A 27,265-nucleotide genomic window follows, 5' to 3' on the forward strand; every position below is an offset into this window, starting at 1 on the left:
CTGCTGAAGTAAAGTGAAAGCTGAGCTCTGATTGGTTGCTATGGGCAGCTAGACAAGTCTGCTTGTGAGGCGGTTTTCATTACTGAGCTGTGAGCTCCTTCAGGTCATAGTAATACTGTGTGAGGGCTGCTATGTAGTTACTATTCATCCTATTACATCTCTTATCAGTGTCAGGTGAATACTAAAGGATCATAATACTAAGGACTGTTTTATAAAATGCCGCCCAAAAAACGACCATCTATTGGGCAAGTTCATCCAAAAGGTAAGAATGCAAAATTGTGTCAAAGATCTGAGACAAGTGAACAACGTGACTCGCGGCTTGAAAAGAAACGGATGAGACAGGCTAGATGTAGATGAGACATCAGAGCAACGGGAATGTCGACTTCACAAGAATCAGATAAGGCAGGCTGAAGCAAGGAATATGAAAACATCTGAACAAAAGGATGAACGTTGTGAAAATGACTGCATACAACATATGCAACGTGTGCAAAGATGTAGGCAGGCTGATTTAAGTTTGGAAGCATTTCACTACAACCCAATTCAAGACTATAGGTCAAATCAGAAAGTCATAATTGGCAAAATGGACATAATATGCAAACATTGTCAAGCAAAGAAGTTTAACTTGTATGTGCTGCTCAAATGGGAAAGTCAGCTTGCCACCTGTAGATCTACCTCCTGAACAACTTCTTTCATACATGTCAGGAGCAACTTCCGAGTCCAAGCATTTTCTGCAAAATATTAGAAGATACAATTCATCTTTCCAGATGACATCCTTAAGTACGACAGCTGGACTCCAGGAAGCAGGATTTATGCCAACTTTTAAAGTCCAGGGACAAATATATCACAAAATCAATGCTTCCTGTAGCAAATGAAGATCCAAAGTTATTACAAATGTATTTTTTGGGAGACGAACAAATGCAAGCTGATAGACATTGTGAAGCTATACTTGAGACAAAAAAAAATTGTGTTGAATTTGCAAAGATTTTCCATCAGCACAATCAGTTAGTAAACCTTTTCAAAATAGCCTTATATAGAATGCCAGGTGATGAATATCAAGTTGTAATAAGAGCAGACAAGACACCGGTTGGCGAGCATGAAAGGCGATTTAATTCTCCCATTGATAACAAAGTAGCTATTGTAATGGTTGGACAGGACTTGACACTGGTATTGTCGATTTATTGTGGTAAAGAAGGATAATCTCACCCAACCCCTTAAACACATTAACCCTCCACTTGCATAAAGATTACCCCAAATAAAAACACGGACAACAATTTTTCTTTGGAACATTATAGGCCACAGCCGCCTTTATTTAACATAAACAGTAACCCATTGAAATTAACTACATTAACTTTAATACGAGGGGGAGTCCTTGAATCTCCCAAGAATCTGGTGATTAAAAAAGCATAACGTGAACATAACATAAAACCAGTTTACTCCCAGCCATTACCACACTGGATTGGGAGCACCAAAAACCCTGAGGGTTCACTGTTCACGATAAAATTATAGGGGATCCGACCACCCTTGCCGGAAGGAGCCATATGCCAATGGATCCCCCAGACCAATTTCCACCAACTCCAAGGACTCCCCCCAGACGCCTCGGCCACAATGACCCGAAAAGAAACAACCTCATAAAAACAGTAGCCTCACTAACCCCAAAACAAAAGAAAAAATTTGGGCGGGAGGGCGGGACAATTCCTGTATCCAGAGAGTGGGAACTGATGGGACTCCACCCCTAACCAGACTCTAAATACTACCCCACTAAGCCAACCCCTTAATTAACCCTCACTCCACCCTCCTACCCATTGTCATGCTGACCTCCGCCCAGCCGTGGGGGAGGGGGACGGCTCTGCTCCGGTCATTCCTTTCAAAGCTGAGATATAATTATTCATCGACGAAGCAACAATCTTCAACGTATTGCAGAAACACATAGATCATATCAGCTATGGACTTTGATGCCTACCAAATAACGATCAGAGATGAGTCTTCTAACCACATTTTACAGTGTAGGCAACTTTTTCATCAATTTATAGCTGATATTTATGCCAAGGTGGAAAGTGAGAGCCTTTTGTACATACGATTGAACCAACAAAAACTTAGAGTGGATGAATACATTCATTTAAGGGATGCTGTTGCTAATGATGGCAATGTGGCTGACATTGGGTGTATGTTTATTTTACCGGCTACATTTACTGGAAGTCCCAGACATATGCATGAGTATGCTCAGGACGCCATGACATATGTTCGGATATATGGTCATCCTGATTTGTTTATTACAGTTACATGTACTCCAACTTGAACAGAGATAAGGGAAGAGCTTCTGAATGGTCAAGGCCCCTCTGATCGGCATGATTTAACAGCAAGGGTTTTTAAACAAAAACTGATCAAGCTCATGGATGTAATTACAAAGTGTTACATTTTTGGTGAAAGTCAGTGTTGGATGTATTCAATTGAGTGGCAAAAAGAAGTCTTCCACAGGCTCCTTTACTCATATGACTAAAGGGTAAGATACGCCCTGATCAATTTAGCATATTGTCTGCGAGCGAAGCCACGGGTAATCTACTAGTCGATTTATAAAATAAAAATTGAAGTGACGGTTGCTCTTTAAAGGAAACCTATCATCAGAAACAAAACTATTAACCAGCAGATATGGGGCTAATGTTCAGGTTAATAGTATCACGTGGGCGGTGCTGGTTAAGTCACCACTCTGAGTATACAGAGCGCAGGGCATGACTGACACTGTCTCTGCATTGGGGCCGGATTTCAATCGATGCTGGTAGAGCGGTTACAATTACCGCTTTGTATACTCAGAGCGGTGACTGAACCAATGCTAGTGCCATCCCCGTGACTGAAACTGGAATGTCGCCACTGAGGAATAAAGTTAATTTTCTCCCCACAATGTTCGGCTATGTTCGGGTGCCGAACTGGTTAATAACGCTGTTAACCTGCAGATTAACCCCATATCTGCAGGTTATCAGCATTTTTCTATGGTAACAGGTTTCCTATAAATATGGATACACTGTACATTCATGATAGAAGTCGGCGAGATGTAAGGAATTGGTTGGTTTATGGTAGTAATCACCATTGTAAATTATGTTGTACCACAAATCTATCTAGGCAATTATTTACGAGGTATAGCACATATCTTATGGGCCTTCGGACTGGCAGTGAATCCCACCCTAGGGTTGAGGTCTAGTGTAGCCCCAAGAGGAGCCTGGAATGTGAAGTTCTGCAGTAGTTTTGTGAAGAACATGAACAGCTCCATTTTGGCCAAGTTCTCTCCAGCGCAACTTCTCTTACCTAAAACAAAAAATATGAAATAAAAGATAAAAAATTTATATTCTTTAAAAGGATAAACACAAGGTAAAGTATGCTTCCAAAAATGGGTATTTTAACACTTTGATTGGTATAACGAACTGCAGGGTGCAGGCTCCAGGAAAGGTCAGAGAGGCCCAGCACCTGCGCACTGGAGTACTTGGCTCTGCCCTCAACAGATTAGTATGCCTGTGCAGGAGCCATGACATGAAGCAAGGAAGATGACGACATCGCATGAAGATGGGAGACACTGGACTCGGACCTGCAACACCCATCGGAATGGACCGCTCCTGGGTGAGTATAAAGAAACTTGTTTTTCTTATCTTTCAGGTTAGATTGGGGGGTTATCTACAGCATTATAGAATGCTGTAGATAAGCCTTGAAATGTAGTGGCCGCAGCTTATAGCTGAAAAACGAGGTGACAGGTTCCTTTTAAAGTGACAGCACAAGCACATTGTAAAATGCTGACAGCTGGGAGGCATTTAAAGCTATTCCTCCTAGGTGTCTCCCAGCCAATAGCTGCCATGGCATCTCAATTGAATTAAAATCAAGACTTTGACTAGGCCACTCCAAAGTCTTTATTTTGTCTTTTTTAAGCCATGAAAAACATGCAAAATAACAGGAAATCAGGAAGAGGGCAAACACTTTTTTACACAACTGTATGTTTACAAAAAATTAAAAAAGTTATGATTCAAAAAAATGGAAATAGGTCCTGTTGTGAAAGGGTTAAAAGATTGCTTTGAGTTGGGTGGGCTTTTCAGTGTTGGAATTCTCTCATCCTTATTACTCCTAAAATAAACAGCTGAAAGGATCACTCACCAGCTGAAAAAGGTATAAATGCTTCTTTCCTTACAAAATTTCCACTGGAATCCAGAAAGTGTTCTGGGTAAAACTCATCAGCTTTTACAAAATGATCTTTGTCATAAAGAACGGAGGTAAGCAGCGGAATCACATGTGTGCCCTGAAAGAAGTGATATTTACAATGGAACTTAATAAATTAGATTTATCACTGAGGTCGGTACACAGGAACAGCAGGATTGTAATGGAGGATAAAAAGATAGCATAATTAGTAGTTAGACAGAGGTCGGGAAACAGGAGAAGCAGGATTGTAATGGTAAATAAACAGGTAGCCAGAGGTCGGAACACAAGAGCAGCAGGATTGCAATGGAGGATAAGTGGGTAGCTAAAGTTACCGTTACACTAAATGACTTACCAACGATCACGACCAGCAATAGGACCTGGCCGTGATCGTTGGTAAGTCGTTGTGTGGTCGCTGGGGAGCTGTCACACAGACAGCTCTCTCCAGCGACCAACGATCAGGGGAACGACTTCAGCATCGTTGAAACTGTCTTCAACGATGCCGAAGTCCCCCTGCAGCACCCGGGTAACCAGGGTAAACAACGGTTTACTCCCCGCACTGACTGTGTCAGCGCAGGCCGTAAAGCAGAGCACAGTGGTGACGTCACCGCTGTGCTCTTCTTTACGGCCAGCACTGACAGTCAGTGCGGGAAGCTGACGGTGGGGGACGTGACAGACATCGGAATGTGAGTATGTAGTGTTTTTTTCTTACTTTTACAATGGTAACCAGGGTAAATATCGGGTTACTAAGCGCGGCCCTGCACTTAGTAACCTGATGTTTACCCTGGTTACAAGTGAACACATCGCTGGATCGGCGTCACACACGCCGATCCAGCGATGACAGCGGGTGATCAGCGACCAAAGAAAGGTCCTGATCATTCCCTACGACCAATGATCTCCCAGCAGGGGCCTGATCGTTGGTCGCTGTCACACATAACGAGATCGTTAGCGGGATCGTTGCTACGTCGCAAAAAAGCGTGACGTTGCAACGATATCGTTAACGAAATCGTTATGTGCGAAGGTACCTTTAGTCAATGGATTGCCAGAGGTCGGTACACAGTGGCAGCAGAATTGTATGGAGGAGCAGCAGGTAGTAAATTCAGTGGATATCCAGAGGTCGGTACACAAGAGCAGCTGGATTGCAATGGAGAATAAGTAGGTAGCTTGGTCAATGGATTGCCAGAGGTCGGTACACAGTGGCAGCAGGATTGTAATGGAGGATAAGCAGGTAGTGTAGTCAGCTGATAGCCAGAGGTGGGTATATAAGAGCAGCATGAATGTAATGGAGGATAAGCAGTGAAATCTTAAATAAAGGGAGCTGAGAGCTCAAAAATCTTGCTAGGAGGTAAGTACAAGGCCAGGTTTAAGTAGGGTGTCCAATCAAAGAATCACACGATGAGCCAATCAGGAAAACACAGGGTGGAGCCGATCAGGTATCTGAACTAGCAGGGAGCTGTACATAGAGCTGAATAGCTCAAAGGGAAAAGCTTCTGCCTGTTGCACAGGAGTTACCAGGTAACACCATGATGTCATTTGAAGCATACTCAATGCTGGAGGTGTCAAAAGGGTGAAGATGAAAGAGAATATTGGAGCTGGAGGTAGGAATACTGCCATGACAGATGAGTGGTGGGTGAGGTGAGCAGAATATTTTTTAATTTTAAAACTGCTTGCAGTTTGATTTTAGCAAACTAAATTACAAAATATTTGGTTTTTGACGAATCCCAACTTTTTTTGGAGAAATTTCAAATCAATTGAATCATCTCTAGCCACAAGGCGACATTACAGGAAGGATATTACCATAATGTCAATACTGCACAAAAAAAATTAGTAAATTGTGTAGGGAACGAATGAAGTCCAAACACAATTTGGAACTTGATGTAAATGCTTTTAATAAATAATCCTAGGACATTCCATAAAGGAGTAAAAATAAGGTGCATAAGCAAGTGGCAACGAGCTGCAGGCCCAGGGAATAACCTGTATGGACTATGTACAGCGGGTCTTATCAATGCACAAAAATACAACAGCTGTGGGTTATTATATCTTATTTTGAAAGTTGTTTGAACTTCTTTTTTTCTTTTGCAATGTACAGAGGTTTTTATATAATGGATTGTTCTTGTTGTTGATACAATATTGACTTCGAATTGTGATATTATCTCTGCGGTGATTTTGACACTTTGCCATGTGACTTATTTTTAAAGTTTATTCTTGTGAGATTCTATAAAGAATATAATTTTTAACAGTAAGCTCTACTGGTATTTCTAACCGTCTGTTTTTATGTATAAATTTGTATTAGGACATATCATGCAATCACAGTAATAACAGTAATTATATTTACTATTTAAAAAAGAAAAAAAAAATGCCACACACATATCTCACCCCTTATATCTAAATTTTGATTGTAATATACAGGGTGGGCCATTTATATGGATACACCTAAATAAAATGGGAATGGGTGGCGATATCAACTTGTAAATAACTCATGAAAGTTACGTTAAAACCAAGCACACCATTTTTTTTTTCTTGTGAAATTCTCAATAAGTTTGATGTGTCACATGACCCTCTTCCCATTGGAAAAAATAAAGCTGGATCCAAAATGGCCAACTTCAAAATGGCTGCCATGGTCACCGCCCATCTTGAAAAGTTTCCCTCCTCCTATATACTAATATGCCACAAACAGGAAGTAGATATCACCAACCATTCCCATTTTATTTAGGTGTATCCATATAAATGGCCCACCCTGTATTATAAAACTATTGCAGTGTATAGTACAAGTAATTAAACAGGTTCAAAACTCCAAATGGGTAAAAAAAAACAAGAATAACATGATAAAAAAATATTTTTTTAAATCCCCAAATTTAAAAAGTTTAAATCAACCCAATTTTCCTGTTATTTAAGTAAAAAAAACCTATTACTGTACATTAGAAACAATTGCTAGCAATGTGTCTGTAGCAGTCCGAACTAAAACAATATTGGAATATTTTTCAGAGAGTCAGAGAGAAAATTTTTTGAAAAGTTAAAAATTTTATTTGAAGAATTGCAATTTTTGTTTTTGTCTCCTTCAGAAAATGTTATAGAAAGTCATCAAATTTAAAATGTACCCCAAAAAGGTATCAATAAAAACTCCAGCTTGATTCTTGAAACACAAACCCTCATACAATTTTGACCGGAAAATATAGGTTAGGGTATGTGCACAAGAAGTCTTAATTAGAGATGAGCGAATTTGTTCGGATTCGGTACCGAATAAGATTGGCAGCGAATATTGTTTTTGCACTATTCTTCGAACATAGCCGAAAGTCATTAGAGTCAATGGGAGTTGAAATTACCGAATATGTTCGGAACCGATCATTAAACATACATTCGGCATGAATAGTCTTCGAATATGGCTACATCAGATTCTGAGACAAATTCGCTCATCTCTAGTCTTAGTCCCGATAGTCAGAAAAATGAAACTATAAGAGTATATGCAGACATCGTCTTTTTTAGGAGATTTATGCCTGAAAGCCGCTTGAAAAACGAGAGTGGTGGCTGTAACTACACCCCTAGAACTGACTAACAGCCGGTCCTAATGCTGAGCTGCAGACAGTCTGACTCATTGTTAGAGCTGGTGCTTTCTATACTCTAAGCGATGACTGGACCCTGAACATGTCTGGAACCCAAATGTTGCCAGGAGGAATTAAGTTTACTTTCTTGCAGCAGCGGGGGTCTTATTGCCCGCACCTAGCAGGTTCAGAACACTATTAACCTGTGGATTATCCCAATATCTGTAGGCTAATAGTGTTTTTACGTGAGAGGTTACCTTTAATGTTTCACATGATAGACGGTAGAAGAAATGCAAAAAGATCAATTTGAATTGTTTCAATAAAAACATCAATAAATTACATGCATCCAAAGTTGATTCTGTTGGAAAATACAACTCAACACATAAAAACAATCTGTAAAACAGCTGCATTGAGAGAAATAATAAAAAGTTAGGACTTTTTGAAAAAAAAGAAGAAAAATAATCACTTGGTCCTTTTGGCCCAAAGCAGGAGAGACATCACGGAAGCTGATGTGTGCAGCGTAGCTTTGTGACTAAAGTTAAATCTGTTGCTTTAGTGTATGGGCTTTACTCTGAGGAGCAATGAGGAATATGGGCCTATGGGCTATGGCCACTGAATTTTGAAATTTTGAGACATGGATAACATAAATGACCATGTGCAAGTAGCCTTGTTTTACAATCCAAGGTAGATCACACATGTCGCCAAAATAACAAGATGACTAATAAGCCTCAATATCTATTTATCTTACCTTGGGTAGGAGATATCCTCTAAAATTTACATCCTGAGTAGTAGCGTGGGGCACATTGGTTGGAACAATGTTTCCAAAACGTTGAATCTCATTGATGACGGCATCAGTATACGGCATGTCTTTTCGATGATTCACTTGGGGTTCGGCCAAACCAATAACTCTTTCAATTTCACTTTGGACCTTTTCTATTTCACAAGTTTAAAAAAAAACATAAGACCATACATAACAATAGTATTTATTAAACACTTTTTTCATCACGATTTCAGCACATTTAGAACCTGATTTATCATTTGCGCTTGTTTAGATTCACTTTTCGTTTAGGTCTTGCAGTATTTTATGCTGTTTTTAATGCCAGCATTTTCATGGGTTTTTGTCAAAGTAAAATTTACTTTTTGTTTAGGTTTTTTTTAAGTGCAAAAAGTTGCATGCTCCCAAAAAAGGTTGCATGCAACTCTAATACAGATGTGCTCAAAATTTAACATACCCCGGCAGAATTTTTGCTTTCTTGGCCTTTTTTTCAGAGAATATGAATGATAACCCCAAAACTTTTTCTCCACTCATGGTTAGTGGTTGGGTGAAGCCAGTCATACACTTTATGCAGTTAATAGCCTCTGTGTCTGTACTGTTACATACTTAGGCAGTTAACTGGTTCATGCAGCTTTACATGAACACCCGAGCCTTACACTATGGCTGGTCCAAACAACTAAAGCAATTGTTACCATCCACCTCTCGTGTCTCCCCTTTTCCTCATAGATTGTAAGCTTGTGAGCAGGGCCCTCATTCCTACTGGTATCTGTTTTGAACTGTGATTTCTGTTATGCTGTAATGTCTATTGTCTGTATAAGTCCCCTCTATAAGTTGTAAAGCGCTGCGGAATATGTTGGCGCTATATAAATAAAATTATTATTAGTTGTTGTCAAACTACTGTGTTTTCTCTTTTTAAATCATAATGACAACCCAAAACATTCAAATGACCCTGATCAAAAGTTTGCATACCCTGGTGATTTTGGCCTGATACCATGCACAGACGTTGACACAAATGGATTTCAATGGCTACTAAAGGTAACATCCTCACCTGTGACCAGTTTGCTTGCAATCAGTGTGTGTGCATAAAAGCTGAGTGAGTTTCTGGGATCCAGACAGTCTCTTGCATCTTTAATCCTGCCCCTGTGTTGTATATGCCCCAGCTTCTCCTGTGATGTATATGCCCCAGTGTTTCCGGTGATGTATATGCCCCCATCCTCTCCTGTGATCTATATGCCCCAGTGTCTCCTGTGATTTATATACCCCAGTGTCTCCTGTGATGTATATGACCCAGTGTCTCCTGTGTTGTATATGACTCAGTGTCTCCTGTGATGTATATGCCCCAGTGTCTCCTGTGATGTATATGCCCCAGTGTTTCCGGTGATGTATATGCCCCCATCCTCTCCTGTGATCTATATGCCCCAGTGTCTCCTGTGATTTATATACCCCAGTGTCTACTGTGATGTATATGACTCAGTGTCTCCTGTGATGTATATGCCCCAGTGTCTCCTGTGATGTATATACCCCAGTGTCTCCTGTGATGTATATTCCCCAGTGTCTCCTGTGTTGTATATGACTCAGTGTCTCCTGTGATGTATATGCCCCAGTGTCTCCTGTGATGTATATACCCCAGTGTCTCCTGTGATGTATATACCCCAGTGTCTCCTGTGATGTATATGCCTCAGTGTCTCCTGTGATGTATATGCCCCAGTGTCTCCTGTGATGTATATGCTCCAGCTTCTCCTGTGATGTATATGCCCCAGTGTCTCCTGTGATGTATAAGCCCCAGCTTCTCCTGTGATGTATAAGCCTCAGTGTCTCCTGTGATGTATAAGCCCCAGTGTCTCCTGTGATGTATATGCCTCAGTGTCTCTTGTGATGTATATGCCCCAGTGTCTCCTGTGATGTATATGCCCCAGTGTCTCCTGTGATGTATATGCCCCAGGGTCTCCTGTGATGTTTATGCCCCAGTGTCTCCTGTGATGTACATACCCCAGTGTCTCCTGTGATCTATATACCCCAAGCATCTCTTGTGATCTATATGCCCCTAGCATCTCTTGTAATCTATATGCCCCCAGTGTCTCCTGTGATGTAAATGCTCCAGTGTCTCCTGTGATGTATGTGCCCCAACGTCTCTTATGGGTGTATATGCTAAAACATGCCCCAGCATCTCCTGTGGTGCATATGCTCCAACCCCAGTATATTCTGTATTAGATCTATGCTCCAGCCCAGGCATCTCCTGTGTGACATATATGTTCCAGTCCCAGTGTATTCTGTGCAACATGCATGTTCCAGCCCCAGTGTCTCCTATGTAATGTATATGTTGCAGTCCCAGTGTCTCCTATGTGGTGTATATACAACAGTCTCTGTTTCCTGGGTGATGTATATACTGCAGATCTTGAGTTCTATAATTGTTACTTGAGCATTGATGAATTTTCTGCTCTGAGGATACCTGCAGTGTAATATACATGTGGAAAAACAGCTGCGAGTAGCCATATAATCAATACCATCTAATATATTTTGCACCAAAAAGAAGAAACTGCAGCCATCACATTATGGTATGGGTGAGTTAGTTTTTTTGTTTGATCTAATATTACAGGATAAATTTAAAGTTGATAATTTTATATGATTTCTGAATGATAGTATAAATATCCAAATGGCCCCTGGCAGAAAAAAGGTTTCCCACACCTGCCATAGAAAGACCAGAGGTTATTTGCTCAAAAAGTTGCAAGCAATGAATCAGCCGAAAACATCTGGATTACAAGAAGAACGCCCACAATAGTGAGAAGGAATAAAGAAGCAGATGACGTAGAACATATATTTTAAAATAGGTGGAATTAAAAAGAATAATTCAACACAAAACAAATAAACAAACTTTTAGCTGGAAAAAGTAAAGTACAATTAATGCAACTGCAATAATGATTTGTGCCCTTAGTCCATAGTTTTTGGTCTTGAGGTGGTCATGGTACACTTGCTGAATGCTGCAATCATCCTTAAACCCCAATGTTTCCCTATATTTGGAATTCTGACCATGGACATAAATCTTTTGTAACTGCTTCTCTCATAGAGAACCATTAAGATTATACTGTACTTGCTCAAAAGTCCTTTAGAAGCCGTAGGCATGTACACACTTCTGTTGCTGTAGCCTCTTTTTAATCTTTAATGAGATTTTATGTGACCATAGTGACTAGTAGACTAAAAAAGACCCAAAATTTGGTACTGTAGCATCACTCTCTAGCTTTTTCCTTTCACGTAAATCAATATTAATAATAAGTGAAGGAGTCAGCTCCTCTTCCCTCCTCCATGTTGCAGCGTAGTACTAGTGACCCCTGCACAAGTCAAGTCACATGCCCACTGCCTTCTCCCATAAATGTAATTGGTTTGTTCTCTGACTTTGTTACCTTTGACGTAGCCGCTGTAAAGAAAATTTCTGAGCTGTTTTTCACAATGGAGAGCAGCAGCTCAAATAATATGGCAGCCACCATAATGATGGACAGAAGATAGAATTAGTGACAGAGAAGTAGATGATTGTTATATAATGCATGTTGCTAACTATAAGACACACCAGACCATAAGACACCTCACAAATTTGTGGGAGGAAAGTAGGAATAAACCAGATTACTTACCGGTAATACTCTTTTATAGAGTCCATGACAGCACCCACTGACAGAGGGAATCCGCCCCTAGGAACAGGAAGCCTACAGAAATAAAAGGGGCGGTCCCCCTGACCTCCTCAGTTGGATTACAGAGAATGAGAGGAACTGCCAAACAAGATTTAGTCAATTGCCATAGAAAGACATTTCATGTACCTAAACTTTTTCATCTATACACACCTATATACATACATACAATCTCCACCCAAAGTACGCCATGTACATCCATAAAAAACTAAGGGAGGGAAGTGAGTGGGTGCTGTCATGGACTCTATAAAAGAGTATTATAGGTAAGTAATCTGTTTTTTTCTCTTTGCCACGACAGTACCCACTGAGAGACTTTCAGAGAACCATCACCTGGGAGGGGCCACAGTGTTGAGGACAGACCTCCGGAAAACTAAGTCAGAGGATGATGATAAATCCAGCCTATAGTGACTGTAAAATGTAGATGATGAAGACCATGTTGCAGCCTTATATATGAGATCAATCAGAATGTCCGCCCTCTCAGCCCAGGAGGATGCCATAGCCCGTGCTGAATGTGCCTTTATACCATCTGGAGGACTTTCACCTTTTGCTGAGTAGGCCAGACAGATTGTATTTCTGATTCATCCCGATAAGGTGCTTTTTGTGACTCCAGACCTCTTTCTGTGGCCCTGAAAGGACACAAACAGAGCCCTGCTCTGCCTCCAGGGACGAGTTCTGTCTATATATCCCAGGACAGCTCTCCTCACATCTAAGGTGTGAAATCTCTCCTCCTACGGAGTTGAAGGGTTATCAAAAAAGGAGGGAAGAAAGAACTCCTGACTTCTATGAAATCTGGCCGCTACCTTAGGGAGGTATGAAGGGTCTGGCTTCAAAACTACCCTATCCTGAAATACTAACAGGAAGAGAGGGTCAATCGACAGAGCCTGAATGTTGCTCACTCTCCTAGCAGACGTTAAAGCTACTAACAAGGCAGTCTTCAATTAAATATGTTTCAATGAAATGGAGTCTAAGGGATCAAACGGAGGATCTGTCAGGGCGTCAAGGACCAGTTTCAGGTCCCAAGGGGGTAAGCGAGTAATGTGCACCGGGTTGCTATGCTCACATGCTGAAATAAATTGTATAACCCATCTATTCCCTGAAATATTGTTACCATACAGGGCTCATAGAGCTGAAATCTGAACTTTTAGTGTATTAACTGAAAGACCCAGCTCCCGACCCCTCTGCAGAAACCCCAGAATAGCAGTAATAGGCATCTTGTTAGACAAGGCCCCAGTATGAAAATTAAAGAACTTCCTCCACACTCTACTATATATTTTTGTTGTGGGTTGTGGGTATTAATCAGGCCATCAGAGAACCCCCTTAGACTCAGTAACTGTCTCTCAAGTTCCACGCCGTCAAGTGTAGACCCTTCACCTGAAGATGAAGGAATGTGCCTTGAGACAGTAGGTCCGGATCTGGTGGAAGGATCCAGGGGTCATATATGGACATGGCTCTGAGCTATGAAAACCAAGGCCTCTTGGGCCAAAAAGGAGCAATGAGGATCACTCTCGCTCTCTCCTCCCTTATCTTCTTGATGACCTATGGGAGCATCACCATCGGGGGAAACACATTTGCCAGATGGAAAGGCCACGGAACTGGAGGGAGTCGACCATCTCTGGTTGGTCCTCTCTGTTCAGAGAGGCAAACATTTTGACTTGTCTGATGGCTCTGGTAGCAAACAGGTCTATTTCTGGAAGCCCCCACAAGTCCACTATCTTTCTGAAGATGGGATGACTGAGCGTTCATTCCCCCTGATGCAAGGTATGGCGACTGAGGAAGTCTGCTCTGAAATTGTCCATTCCCCTGATGTGAAGGGCTGATGGAGACAAGAGATGGGATTTGGCCAGCTCGAGGATTCCCTGCGCAGTAGACATCAGAGTCCTTGATTGATTGTGTTCCACCTTGTCGATTTAAATGCGTGATGGATGTGGCATTGTCCGACAGGACTCTCTCATGAGACCTGCGCAGCTGTGGCAGAAATTCATGTATAGCATGACAGATTGCTTTTAGTTCTCTTAAATTAGAGGAGTCATTGGCTTCTTCTATGGACCACTCTCCCTGAACTAAGCTATCACCTAAATAAGTTCCCCATTCAAAGGGACTAGCATCAATAGTAACCACCCTAGAGGGTGTCACCACCACGGAACCCCATTGGAGAGATGATCTCAATCTAACCACCATGACAGGGAGTTAACTACATCTGATGACAGCGTTATCTTGTCATCCAGTCTACCATGCAGCCATTCCTACTCGTCAAGGACCTTATGCTGCAGATGTCTAGTATGAAACTGGGCCCACTGAACAGCAGGAATGCAGGATGTAAGGGAGCCCAGGAGGGACATAGCCTCTCTTAGAAACATCTGAGGGTTATCTATTGCCAACCTCACTTTATGCATTATTGCCAACATCTTTACCTCCGGGAGAAGACATCTCTGACTTACAGAATCTAGATTCAGAGCCAGGAAGGACTGAAGAGTTACCGGCACCAGTCTGGACTTGACCCAGTTGATTATCCATCCTAAAGCCTGCAAGGATGAAATTTTGTCATCAAGTCGTTCTTCACATTGGATGGCAGATTTCCCTAGTACCAGGAAATCATCTAAGTATGGAACTATCAACGTGTCCTTCAACCACACATAAGCCATCACCTCCAGCATCAACTTGGTGAAGACCCAATGAGCCATAGATAGACCGAAAGGCATTGCCATAAATTGAAAATGACGGATGTGATCCTCCATGATGACCCCCACTCTGAGATATTGCTGGAACCTGGCATGTATTGGTAGATGTTAATAAGCATTCTTCAATTCCAGAACTGCAATGAAGCATCTAGGAAATAAAAGTTTAATGGCCAATCTTATAGATTCCTTCTTGAAGGTATGCAACTGTAAGAAGTTATTTAACTTCTTTAGGTTAATGATGGTCCTATAGAAACCATCTGGCATAGAAATCAGAAATAAAGGAGAATAAAATCCCCTTGCTCTTTGGTCTACCGGGACCTCTACAAGAACATGTTTAGACAATAGACCCCTAATTTCCAACTCCAACGCCTCCTGTTGCGCATGAGACTTTAGAGATGTCAATATAAAGGAGTCTGGGGGAACATGGCTGAATTCCAATTTCAAGCCAGTTGAAACGACCCTTAGGGCCCAGGGATTAGAGGTTATTTTTACCCATTCATGGCAGAAGAATGACAACCTGCCACCTATCGGAGATCGGAGGGCCAGGACTAGCGGAACTTGTCTCTGCCCTTGGAGGAAGACCCACTAAAAAGGGTATCTTTCTCTTTGGTCTCTCTATTACCCCAGTGATCCTGGTTCCTATATGTTCTCTTCCTACCAAATGGCTGTTTCCTGAAAGTTCTCTTATAGGATGGGAGAAACTGGTTAGGGAACCCCTTCTTCCTATCCCCTGCCTTGGTGCGGATATCATCAAATACCTTGCCAAACAGGTACTCACCCTGGCATGGAATCACACATAGCTTTGATTTAGCTTGCGCATCCTCTTTCCAGCACTTTAACCACAAGGCACAATGAGCAGTATTAGCCAGCCCCGCTGATCTGGCTGCCAGGCGTAAGGAGTCTGCTGAGGCATCCGCCAAGTAAGCCATAGCTCCCCTGATCAGATGGATAGAGGACAGCAACTTGTCTCTAGAGACCCCCTTCTTTATCTGCTCCTCCAATTGATCCACCCAGACCAGCATCGATCTTGCCGTGCAAGTACCTGAGATAGCTGGTTTGAAGTTCCCTGTACAAGACTCCCACGATCTCTTAAGGAGCATGTCAGCTTTGCGATCCAAGGGGTAAGCCAGAGTCCCTGAGTTTTCTACCGGCAGAGTGGAGCGGTTCGAGGTTGAAGCTACTGCGGCATCTACTTTAGTAACCTTAGACCAAGTTGTCAGGTGCTCATCATCAAAGGGGTATCTCCTCTTTGACGTTGAAGAAAGGAAACCTCGCTGTCCTTGCTTCTCCCACTCCTTCTTGACCACATCCTTCACTGTGGCTATTACCGGAAATGTTTGCCTCTTCCTCTGTGAGAGGCCAGCGAACATAATCTCCTGTGTGGTTCTAGCCTCCTTAGCGTCCGTAATCCACATGGTCCCCTGAACTGATTTAATCAGATTATCGATACTCTCAATGGGGAAACAGAAGCGCCCTTCTTCATCAGACGATGATGACCCCTGAGAAGAATCATCAGATTTAACCCCATCACTGTCAGAAGAGGGGCTGGAAATGGAGTAAGCACCCCTTTCGCTGGACTTATGTTTTCCAGCCTTATCCGAGCCCCTGAGTAATTGGAGCTCCTCTCTAATCATAAGCTTTATATCATTCGCTCTGACGGATGATTCCTCCTCCAGAATCTGGCTGATACAAGTCTGACAAAGCCTTCTTGGGTAATTATCAGGAAGGGGCTGTGAGCACAAAGCACATTCCCTATGCTTAGACTTCCCAGTCTTTTTAACCTGAAGGGGTACACACAGAGAAGGGGCAATCAGCTTAAAAGGTAGAGCCCTGTAACACTCACCCAGTGAGGCTTGTCAGCACGGTAACGTTCTGGAGGCAGAGGCACAGCCTGAGATGTAAATTCCTTAGACTTCTTGTCTCTTCCACTCTTTTCCGTGAATCACTCTCACGGGAGGGTCAATTGCTACTCTTACTTCTTCTGCTGTGCGCCTGCACATCCACCACCTGTGGGTGCACTACAGAGTCTCCTGGGGAGGACATCATGGCACACTGGTAGGCCCCACGCCACCAGCTTTATACCTCACGCTGATTCCACTGCTTCCTCTCCCCCCTGAAGTGATCTCTGCTACTTCCAGGGCAGGATAACTTACCCGGCTACTGCGCACATGGCCCGACTTCTTTCTCTCCCAGAGTCACCATGTAGATCCCAGGCCTCATGCATCACGCTGACTCCACCACCTCCCCGTCCCCCTGGAAGTGATCCCCTCTACTTCAGGGGCAGGAGCGCTTACCAGGCTACTGCACACGGCCCGGCTTTCCCCTTCCTGGCACCACAGCACAGACACCAGGACTAATGGAGGAGCTGGGCACCCGATGCCCACACCCCGCTCCTCCCAGATGTGTGTCGGTCCGTTCTGCCACACCGCGCACCAATGTGAGCCAAGGTGGCATCTCCCAGACCCTGGCCTCACGTCATCCATCGCCAGACGAGGGGGGAGCTGCCAGCAGGATTCCCCCGACGCTGCTTCTGGTGCTGCAGCCCCTGCCTTTCCCACGGACACTGCACAGGCGGCCTACACAGCAGAGGTATCTTCTTCTTCCCGCATGTTCCCGTAGAACAGGAAACCAACTGAGGGGGCAAGGGGACCAACCCTTTTATTTCTGTAGGTTTCCTGTTCCTAGGGGTGGATCCCCTTTCTCAGTGGATGCTGTCGGGGCGAAGAGAAAATAAATGATTTTTAATAAAATGGGGGTCTCTTTTATAGTCCGTATGTATGTTAGATTACCAGGGAGGCAGCAAAAGTGGAGCCGGGTCACAGGAGGCATGATCCCTGCTGCAGGAAGCCGGCAATGGTGAAAGTGGGGCAATGCTGGAAGGAGGGGGTATCCCGGCAGTGTAAGGCTGAGGGCCCTGAGCTGGAAGAAATGGTGAGGCAGCATGTAGTGCACTGATTTAGCAAAGGTGGGCTTCAAGATGATGGCATGTGCAGATTGAGATCATTTTCCTAAAGCACACCACTGGGAAATCAATGTGCAAAGTGGTGACTGAGCTTCTGAGTCACTGCCGACACCCCTTCTTCCAGCTCAGGGCCCGCAGCATCTCTCCACTTCTGCCACCACAGCCACCAGCTTCCTGCAGCGGGGACCCTGCCTGGCGTTACACTGCTCCACCATCACAACCAATCAGTAAGGTACATTCAGACTATAAGACGCACCCATATTTTCCTCTCAAATTTAGGTGAAAAATGCTTCTTATAGTGCGAAAAATATTGTACATGATACATTCCCACACTTAAGGCAGGTTTCTTACTTTGGATTTCTGGATACTTCATCATCAGTAGAAGACCCCACCTCAAGGTTGTTGAGGTTGTCTCCATGCCAGCAGAAAAGAGATCCGATACCAGCACAGTAAGGTTTTCATTGGTGAAGTATAAACCAGGATTTGGCTTTTCCTAAGACATAAAATATATCGCATGTATCACATTGCAAAAATGTGATTATTCTCGTTGTTTTAACACTATTATTTTAGCAAACATTAAAGAAGAATCTGTCTTTTACTTTTCAGTTTATTTTTAATCCACACTCTACTGTCAGTATTTAGAGATGCATTTTTATGTGATGGTATGTTATACCTGTAAGAAAAAAAGATACCGTTTATATCTTTAGGTAATGAAAATGCTCATCACCACAGTGCAGCCTATGGCTTACTTTTGAGTTTCTGCCTTTCTTGCTAGAGTTTGTGAGGTTGAGTGGGAGGAAATAACTTCAGTAGTTATCACAAAAAAGCAGGTAAGTGAAAATACTAGACTTCAGTCTATGAAAACTACAACTCGTCATGCAAAAGACAAGCCCTCATATGGCTACGTGGGTGTAATTATAAAAAAGCAGACTCTTGGAAAATCAGGAGAAAAATGGACATGAGTTCAATAGGTTAAATAGATATCTTACAGCTGATGTAATTACTTTGAAAATGATTATGAGAATGGCCCTATTGTTTTTTGTAAAGTTTCCAAGCTTAATATTAAAGAGAATCTGTCAGCAGGGCTTTCTATGTAATCTGAGAAAAGAATGATGTAGTGGATTTAGACCATGATTCTAGCAATGTGTCATTTACTAAACTATTATGTATTATTTCAACAAAATCCGAGTTTTATCAGCAGGATATTATCACTACAGGACTAGGTGTCTCGTGCCTCCTAGTCAAATAATCTGTATAATCCCGCCCTCTCCACTGAGGAGCAGTTTTCTGTCAATAAAGATCATATCTAGAACAAGCACCATACAGAATCAATGTGTTAAAGGATATAAAAAAAAGTTATTATAAATAATTGCATAAACAGAAATGGTACAGGGATGTGACAGTAGTAAGCCAACAAAAGTGGGATCACAGTGAACACCAGGCACCAACAGGTGTATGAAAGTTAAATAGATCACTCAGTAATAACCACATTAGACGAGTTGGGGCTAAAATTAGGGTTAGGGTTAGGGCTAGGGTTAGGGTTCGGGCTAGGGCTAGGGCTCGGGCTAGGGTTAGGGCTAGGGTTAGGGTTAGGGCTAGGGTTAGGGCTAGGGTTGGGGCTAAATTTAGGGTTAGGGTTAGGCTACTTTCACACTAGCGTTTTTTGGCTTCCGTCGCAATGCGTAGTTGGAGAAAAAACGCATCCTGCAAAAGTGCTTGCAGGATGCGTTTTTTCTCCATTGACTTGCATTAGCGACACATTGCGACGGATTGCCACACGTCGCATCCGTCGTGCGACGGATGCGTCGTGCTTTGGCAGACCGTCGGCACAAAAAAACGCCACATGTAACTTTTTTTGTGCGACGTGTCCGCCATTTCCGACCGCTCATGCGCGGCCGGAACTCCACCCCCGTCTCCCCGCACCTCACAATGGGGCAGCGGATGCGTTGAAAAAACAGCATCCGCTGCACCCGTTGTGCAGCGCTTGCAACGCTAGCGTCGGTACGTCGGCCCGACACACTGCAATGGGCCGAGTACGACGCTAGTGTGAAAGTAGCCTTAGGCTTCTTTCACACTTGCGTCGGTACGGGGCGGTCGCAATGCGTCAGCCCGACATACCGATGCACGTTGTGAAAATTGTGCACAACGTGGGCAGTGGATGCAGTTTTTCAACGCATCCGCTGCCCAGTCTATGTCCTGGGGAGGAGGGGGCAGAGTTACGGCCACGCATGCGCGGAAATGGCGGACGCGACGTACAAAAAAAAGGTTACATTGAACTTTTTTGTGAGGACGGTCCGCCAAAACACAACGGATCCAGTGCACGATGGAAGCGACGTGTGGCCATCCGTCGGTAATACAAGTCTATGGGCAAAAAAGGCATCATGTGGGCACATTTGCAGGATCTGTTTTTTCTCCAAAACGACGGATTGTGACGGATGCCACACGACGCAAGTGTGAAAGTAGCCTTAGGGTTAGGGTTGGGGCTAAAGTTAGGGCTAGGGTTAGGGTTAAATTTAGGGTTAGGATTGGGGCGAAAGTTTGGGTTAGGGCTAGGGTTGGGGCTAAAATTAGGGTTAGGGTTAGGTTTGGGGCTAAAGTTAGGGTTAGAGTTGGGATTAGGGTTAGGGTTTGAATTAGGGTTGGTATTAGGGTTACGTTTGGGATTAGGGTTGGGATTAGGGTTACGTTTGGGATTAGGGTTGGGATTAGGGTTAGGGTTGGGATTAGGGTTAGGGGTGTATTGGGATTAGGGTTAGGTTTGAGGTTAGGGTTGAGATTAGGGTTAGGGGTGTGTTGGATTTAGGGTTTTGATTTGGGTTATGGTTAGGGTTGAGATTAGGGCTGTTTTGGGGTTAGGGTTGTGATTATCGTTAGGGTTGTGATTAGGATTATAGATCGGGTTCAGGTTAGGGTTAGGGGTGTGTTGTAGTTAGGGTTGGAGTTAGAATTGGGGGGTTTCCACTGTTTAGGTACATCAGGGGGTCTCCAAACACGACAGCCAATTTTGCTCTAAAAAAGTCAAATGGTGCTCCCTCCCTTCTGAGCTCTGCCGTGCGCCCAAACAGTGGTTTACCCCCACATATGGGGCATCAGCATACTCGGGATAATTTGGACAACAACTTTTGGGGTCCAATTTCTCCTGTTACCCTTGTGAAAATAAAAACTTAGGGGCTAAAAATCTTTTTTGTGGGAAAAAAAAATATTTTTTTATTTTCACTACTCTGCATTATAAACTTCTGTGAAGCACTTGAGCATTCAAAGTTCTCACCACATATCTAGATAAGTTCCTTAGGGGGTCTAGTTTCCAAAATTTGGTCACTTGTGGGGGTTTCTACTGTTTAGGTACATCAGGGGCTCTGCAAACGCAACATAACACCCACAGACAATTCTATCAATGTCTGAATTCCAAAATGGCGCTCCTTCTCTTCCGAGCTCTGCCGTGTGCCCAAACAGTGGTTTACCCCCACATATGGGGTACCAGCATACTCAGGACAAATTGGAGAACAAATATTGGCATCCAATTTCTCTTGTTACCCTTGTGAAAATAAAAATTTGGGGGCTAAAAAATCTTTTTTGTGGGAAAAAAATATATTTTTTATTTTCACTACTCTGCATTATAAACTTCTGTGAAGCACTTGGGCATTCAAAGTTCTCACCACATATCTAGATAAGTTCCTTGGGGGGTCTATTTTCCAAAATGGGGTCACTTGTTGGGGGTTTCTACTGTTTAGGTACATTAGGGGTCTGCAAACGCAACATAACGTCAGCAGACAATTCTATCAAAGTCTGCATTCCAAAACGGCGCTCCTTCCCTTCCGAGCTCAGCCATGCGCCCAAACAGTGGTTTACCCCCACATATAGGGTACCAGCATACTCAAGACAAATTGGACAACAACTTTTGGGGTCCAATTTCTCTTGTTACCCTTGTAAAAATAAAAACTTGGGGGCTAAAAAATCTTTTTTGTTAAAAAAAAAATATTTTTTATTTTCACAACTCTGCATTATAAACTTCTGTGATGCACTTGGGCATTCAAAGTTCTCACTACACATCTAGATAAGTTCCATCGGGGGTCTAGTTTCCAAAATGGGGTCACTTTTGGGTGTTTTCTACTGTTTAGGCACATCAGGGGCTCTCCAAACGCGACATGGCGTCAATTTTGCATTAAAAAGTCAATAGCGCTCCTTTGCTTCCGAGCTCAGCCATGCGCCCAAACAGTGGTTTACCCCCAGATATGGGGTGTCGGCGTACTCAGGACAAATTGTACAACAACTTCTGGGGTCCATTTTCTCCTGTTACCCTTGGTAAAATAAAAATTTGGAGGCAAAAATATCATTTTTGTAGAAAAAATGCGATTTTTTTATTTTCACGGCTCTACGTTATAAACTTCTGTGAAGCACCTGGGGGTTTAAAGTGCTCGCCACACATCTAGATAAGTTCCTTAAGGGGTCTAGTTTCCAAAATGGTGTCATTTGTGGGGGGTTTCCACTGTTTAGGCACATCAGGGGCTCTCCAAACGTGACATGGCGTCCGATCTCAATTCCAGCCAATTCTACATTGAAAAAGTAAAACGACACTCCTTCTCTTCCAAGCTCTGCGGTGCGCCCAAACAGTGGTTTACCCCCACATATGGGGTATCGACGTACTCAGGAGAAATTGCACAACAACTTTTGTGGTCTAATTTCTCCTGTTACCCTTGTGAAAATAAGAATTTGTGGGCAAAAAAATCATTTTTGTGAAAACAAATGCGATTTTTTATTTTCACGGCTCTACGTTATAAACTTCTGTGAAGCACTTGGGGGTTCAAAGTGCTCACCACACATCTAGATAAGTTCCTTAAGGGGTCTATTTTCCAAAATGGTGTCACTTGTGGGGGGTTTCCACTGTTTAGGCACATTAGGGGCTCTCCAAACGCGACATGGTGTCCGATCTCAATTCCAGCTAATTCTGCATTGAAACAGTCAAACGGTGCTCCTTCACTTCCAAGCTCTGCGGTGCGCCCAAACAGTGGTTTACCTCCACATATGGGGTATCAGCGTACTCAGGAGAAATTGTACAACAAAATTTGTGGTTAAATTTCTGTTTTTACACTTGTGAAAATTAAAAAAAATGGTTCTGAAGTAAAATGTTTGCAAAAAAAAGTTAAATGTTCATTTTTTTCTTTCACATTGTTTCAGTTCCTCTGAAGTACGTAAAGGGTTAATAAACTTCTTGAATGTGGTTTTGAGCAGCTTGAGGGGTGCAGTTTTTAGAATGGTGTCACACTTGGTTATTTTCTATCATATAGACCCCTCAGAATGACTTCAAAGGTGATGTGGTCCCTAAAAAAAACATGGTGTTGTAAAAATGAAAAATTGCTGGTCAACTTTTAACCCTTATAACTCCCTAACAAAAAAAATTTTTGTTTCCAAAATTGCGCTGATGTAAAGTGGACATGTGGAAAATGTTATTTATTAACTATTTTGTGTGACATATCTCTCTGATTTAAGATCATAAAAATGCAAATTTTGAAAATTGCAAAATTTAAAAAAATTTCGCTATATTTCCGTTTTTTTCATAAATAATCGCAAGTAATATCAAAGAAATGTTACCACTAACTTGAAGTACAATATGTCACGAAAAAACAATCTCAGAATCAGCAGGATCCGATAAAGCGTTCCAGAGTTATAACCTCTTAAAGTGACAGTGGTCAGAATTGTAAAAATTGGCTCGGTCATTAAGTGCCAAATTGGCTCTGTCACTAAGGGGTTAAGGTCCCTTCACACTGAATGATACCGCTGACGATTGTGACGCTGCAATGTCGAAAACCCGACATCGCAGCGTTGCAAGCGCAGCGGTCACAGTGAACAATTTTCTTCACTGGGAGTGTATGATGTATGACACCACAGCAATGAAAACGGCCGGGACTGGGATCTGCCATGCTCAGGAATACCCCTTGCGATGTTGTATCCCACTGTCAGCAATTGCCGCCATCACAGCGGGGTATCGCTGAAATATTATGGATCGGATGCTCGTTCAGTGTGACGGGGACCTTAGTAATGATAGCAACCATTTAATTGCAGCTGTGCCCCTGACAAATAAAAATGGACAAAAGCGCATATCGCATTTTCATGGAAATACTTTGTGGACATTCTTGTGGTGCGTATCATCTTAGGTTGGTAAAAACCTTAGCGACTGCATAGTGCAGCCCCTCACAAGCCACTTTGGCATGGTGTGGCCCCTCAACAGCCACTATGATGTCGGGGCCTTTCAGGAGCCAGTCTGGCATGCGAGGCCTCTCAGGGGCCACTTTAGTATGTGAAGTCCAAGTCCCACTTTGTTGTGCGGGCCACCTCAGGAGCCAGTCTAGTTCCCAGGGCCCCTCAGAAACCACTTTGGTGGCAGTGAACTTCAGGAGCAAGTCTGGCATGCTGGGCCCTGCCCCTTGTTAGCCACTTTGGCCCCTTGGTAGCCATTTTGGCATGCAGGAATCCTTGGAAGCCACTTTGGTGCACACAGCCACTCGGTAGCCACTTTGGCCACTTGGTAGCCACTTTAGCACATTTGGCACCTCGGTAGCCACTTTTGCCACTTGGTAGCCACTTTGGCACATTAGGCACCTCAGTAGCTGCTTTAGCCACTTGGTAGCCACATTAGCATATTCAGCACCTCGGTAGGTACTTTGGCCACTTGGTAGCCACTTTGGCACATTTGACACCTCTGTAGCCACTTTAGCCTCTTGGTAGTCACTTCGGCCACTTGGTAGCCACTTGGAACATTCAGCACCTTGGTAGCCACTTTGGCCACTTGGTAGCCACTTTGGCACATTCGGCACCTCGGTAGCCACTTCGGCCACTTGGTAGCCACATTAGCATATTCAGCACCTCGGTAGGTACTTTGGCCACTTGATAGCCACTTTGGCACATTTGACACCTCTGTAGCCACTTTAGCCACTTGGTAGCCATTTCGGCCACTTGGTAGCCACTTTGGCACATTTGGCACCTCGGTAGCCACTTCGGCCACTTGGTAGCCACTTGGCACATTCAGCACCTTGGTAGCTACTTTGGCCACTTGGTAGCCACTTTGGCACATTAGGCACCTCGGTAGCTGCTTTAGCCACTTGGTAGCCACATTAGCATATTCAGCACCTCGGTAGGAACTTTGGCCACTTGATAGCCACTTTGGCACATTTGACACCTCTGTAGCCACTTTGGCCACTTGGTAGCCACTTTGGCACATTCTACACCTCTGTAGCCACTTTAGCCACTTGGTAGCCATTTTGGCCACTTGGTAGCCACTTTGGCATATTCGGCACCTCGGTAGCCACTTCAGCCACTTGGTAGCCATTTGGCACATTCAGCACCTTGGTAGCCACTTTGGCCACTTGGTAGCCACATTGGCATATTCGGCACCTTGTTAGCCACTTTGGCCACCTGGTAGCCACTGTGGCACATTCGGCACCTCGGTAGCCACTTTGGCCACTTGGTAGCCACTTTGGTCACTTGGTAGCCACATTGGCACATTCGGCACCTCAGTAGCCACTTTGGCTACTTGGTAGCCACTTTGGCACATTCAGCACCTCAGTAGCCACTTCGGCCACTTGGTACCCACTTTGGCCACTTGGTAGCCACTTTGGTACATTCAGCACCTCGGGAGCCACTTTGGCCATTTGGTACCTTGGTAGCCACTTTGGCCACTTGGTAGCCATTTTGGCCACTTGGTAGCCACTTTGGCACATTCGGCACCTCGGTAGCCACTTTTGCCACTTGGTAGCCACTTTGGCACATTCAGCAATTCGGTAGCCACTTTGGCCACTTGGTAGCCACTTTGGCCACTTGGTAGCCACTTTAGCACATTCGGCACCTCAGTAGCCACTTTTGCCACTTGGTAGCCACTTTGGCACATTCAGCACTTCGGTAGCCACTTTGGCCACTTGGTAGCCACTTTGGCCACTTGGTAGCCACTTTGGCACATTCAGCACCTCGGTAGCTACTTTGGCTACTTGGTAGCCACTTTAGCACATTCGGCACCTCGGTAGCCACTTTTGCCACTTGGTAGCCACTTTGGTACATTCGGCACCTCTGTAGCCACTTTGGCCAATTGGTAGCCACATTGGCCACTTGGTAGCCACTTTGGCACATTCGGCACCTCTGTAGCCACTTTGGCCACTTGGAAGCCACTTTGGCCACTTGGTAGCCATATTGGCACATTGGGCACCTCGGTAGCCACTTTGGCCACTTGTTAGCCACTTCGGCACATTCGGCACCTCTGTAGCCACTTTGGCACATTCGGCACCTTGGTAGCCACTTTGGCCACTTGGTAGCCACTTTAGCCCATTCAGCACCATGGTAGCCACTGTTGCCACTTGGCAGCCACTTTGGCACATTCGGCACCTCGGTAGCCACTTCGGCCACTTGGTAGCCACTTTGGCACATTCAGCACCTCGGTAGACACTTTGGCACCTCTGTAGCCACTTTAGCCACTTGGTAGCCACTTTGGCACATTCGGCACCCTGGTAGCCACTTTGGCCACTTGGTAGCCACTTTGGCACATTCGTCACCTTGGTAGCCAGTTTGGCCAATTGGTAGCCACTTTGGCCACTCGGTAGCCACTTTGGCACATTCGGCACCTCAGTAGCTACATTGACCACTTAGTAGCCACTTCAGCCACTTGGTACCCACTTTGGCCACTTGGTAGCCACTTTGGTACATTTGGCACCTCGGGAGCCACTTTGGCCATTTGGTAGCCACATTGGCCACTTGGTAGCCACTATGGCACATTCGGCACCTTGGTAGCCACTTTGGCCACTTGGTAGCCATTTTGGCCACTTGGTAGCCACTATGGCACATTCAGCACTTCGGTGGCCACTTTGGCCACTTGGTAGCCACTTTGGCCACTTGGTAGCCACTTTAACACATTCGGCACCTCGGTAGCCACTTTTGCCACTTGGTAGCCACATTGGCCACTTGATAGCCACTTTGGCACATTTGGCACCTCTGTAGCCACTTTGGCCACTTGGTAGCCACTTTGGCACATTCGGCACCCTGGTAGCCACTTTGGCCACTTGGTAGCCACTTTGGCACATTCGGCACCTTGGTAGCCAGTTTGGCCAATTGGTAGCCACTTTGGCCACTCGGTAGCCACTTTGGCACATTCGGCACCTCAGTAGCTACATTGACCACTTAGTAGCCACTTCAGCCACTTGGTACCCACTTTGGCCACTTGGTAGCCACTTTGGTACATTTGGCACCTCGGGAGCCACTTTGGCCATTTGGTAGCCACATTGGCCACTTGGTAGCCACTATGGCACATTCGGCACCTTGGTAGCCACTTTGGCCACTTGGTAGCCATTTTGGCCACTTGGTAGCCACTATGGCACATTCAGCACTTCGGTGGCCACTTTGGCCACTTGGTAGCCACTTTGGCCACTTGGTAGCCACTTTAACACATTCGGCACCTCGGTAGCCACTTTTGCCACTTGGTAGCC

General features: G+C 44.1%; 1 protein-coding gene across 3 annotated transcripts in view; it reads right to left on the reverse strand.

Moving 5' to 3' along the window:
* Positions 1-1,086: 1,086 nt before the first annotated feature.
* The window catches only part of LOC143808679 (cytochrome P450 2K4-like), a 109,434-nt gene continuing 83,255 nt past the window's right edge, over positions 1,087-27,265 (reverse strand). For 2 of the 3 annotated variants that reach the window (XM_077291584.1, XM_077291586.1), the window contains exons 7-10: positions 18,153-18,294; positions 8,458-8,642; positions 4,132-4,273; positions 1,280-3,297 (exon numbers count right to left, since the gene is read on the reverse strand). In XM_077291584.1, coding sequence (XP_077147699.1) covers positions 3,119-3,297; positions 4,132-4,273; positions 8,458-8,642; positions 18,153-18,294 — 648 coding nt within the window. In that variant the 3' untranslated portion in view covers positions 1,280-3,118. Of the gene's footprint in view, positions 3,298-4,131; positions 4,274-8,457; positions 8,643-18,152; positions 18,295-27,265 lie in introns of all 3 variants that reach the window. The other variant, XM_077291585.1, reaches the window with a different exon arrangement.

This window comes from Ranitomeya variabilis, chromosome 2 (genome assembly GCF_051348905.1).
Source record: "Ranitomeya variabilis isolate aRanVar5 chromosome 2, aRanVar5.hap1, whole genome shotgun sequence".
In the NCBI taxonomy this organism is placed as follows: domain Eukaryota; kingdom Metazoa; phylum Chordata; class Amphibia; order Anura; family Dendrobatidae; genus Ranitomeya; species Ranitomeya variabilis.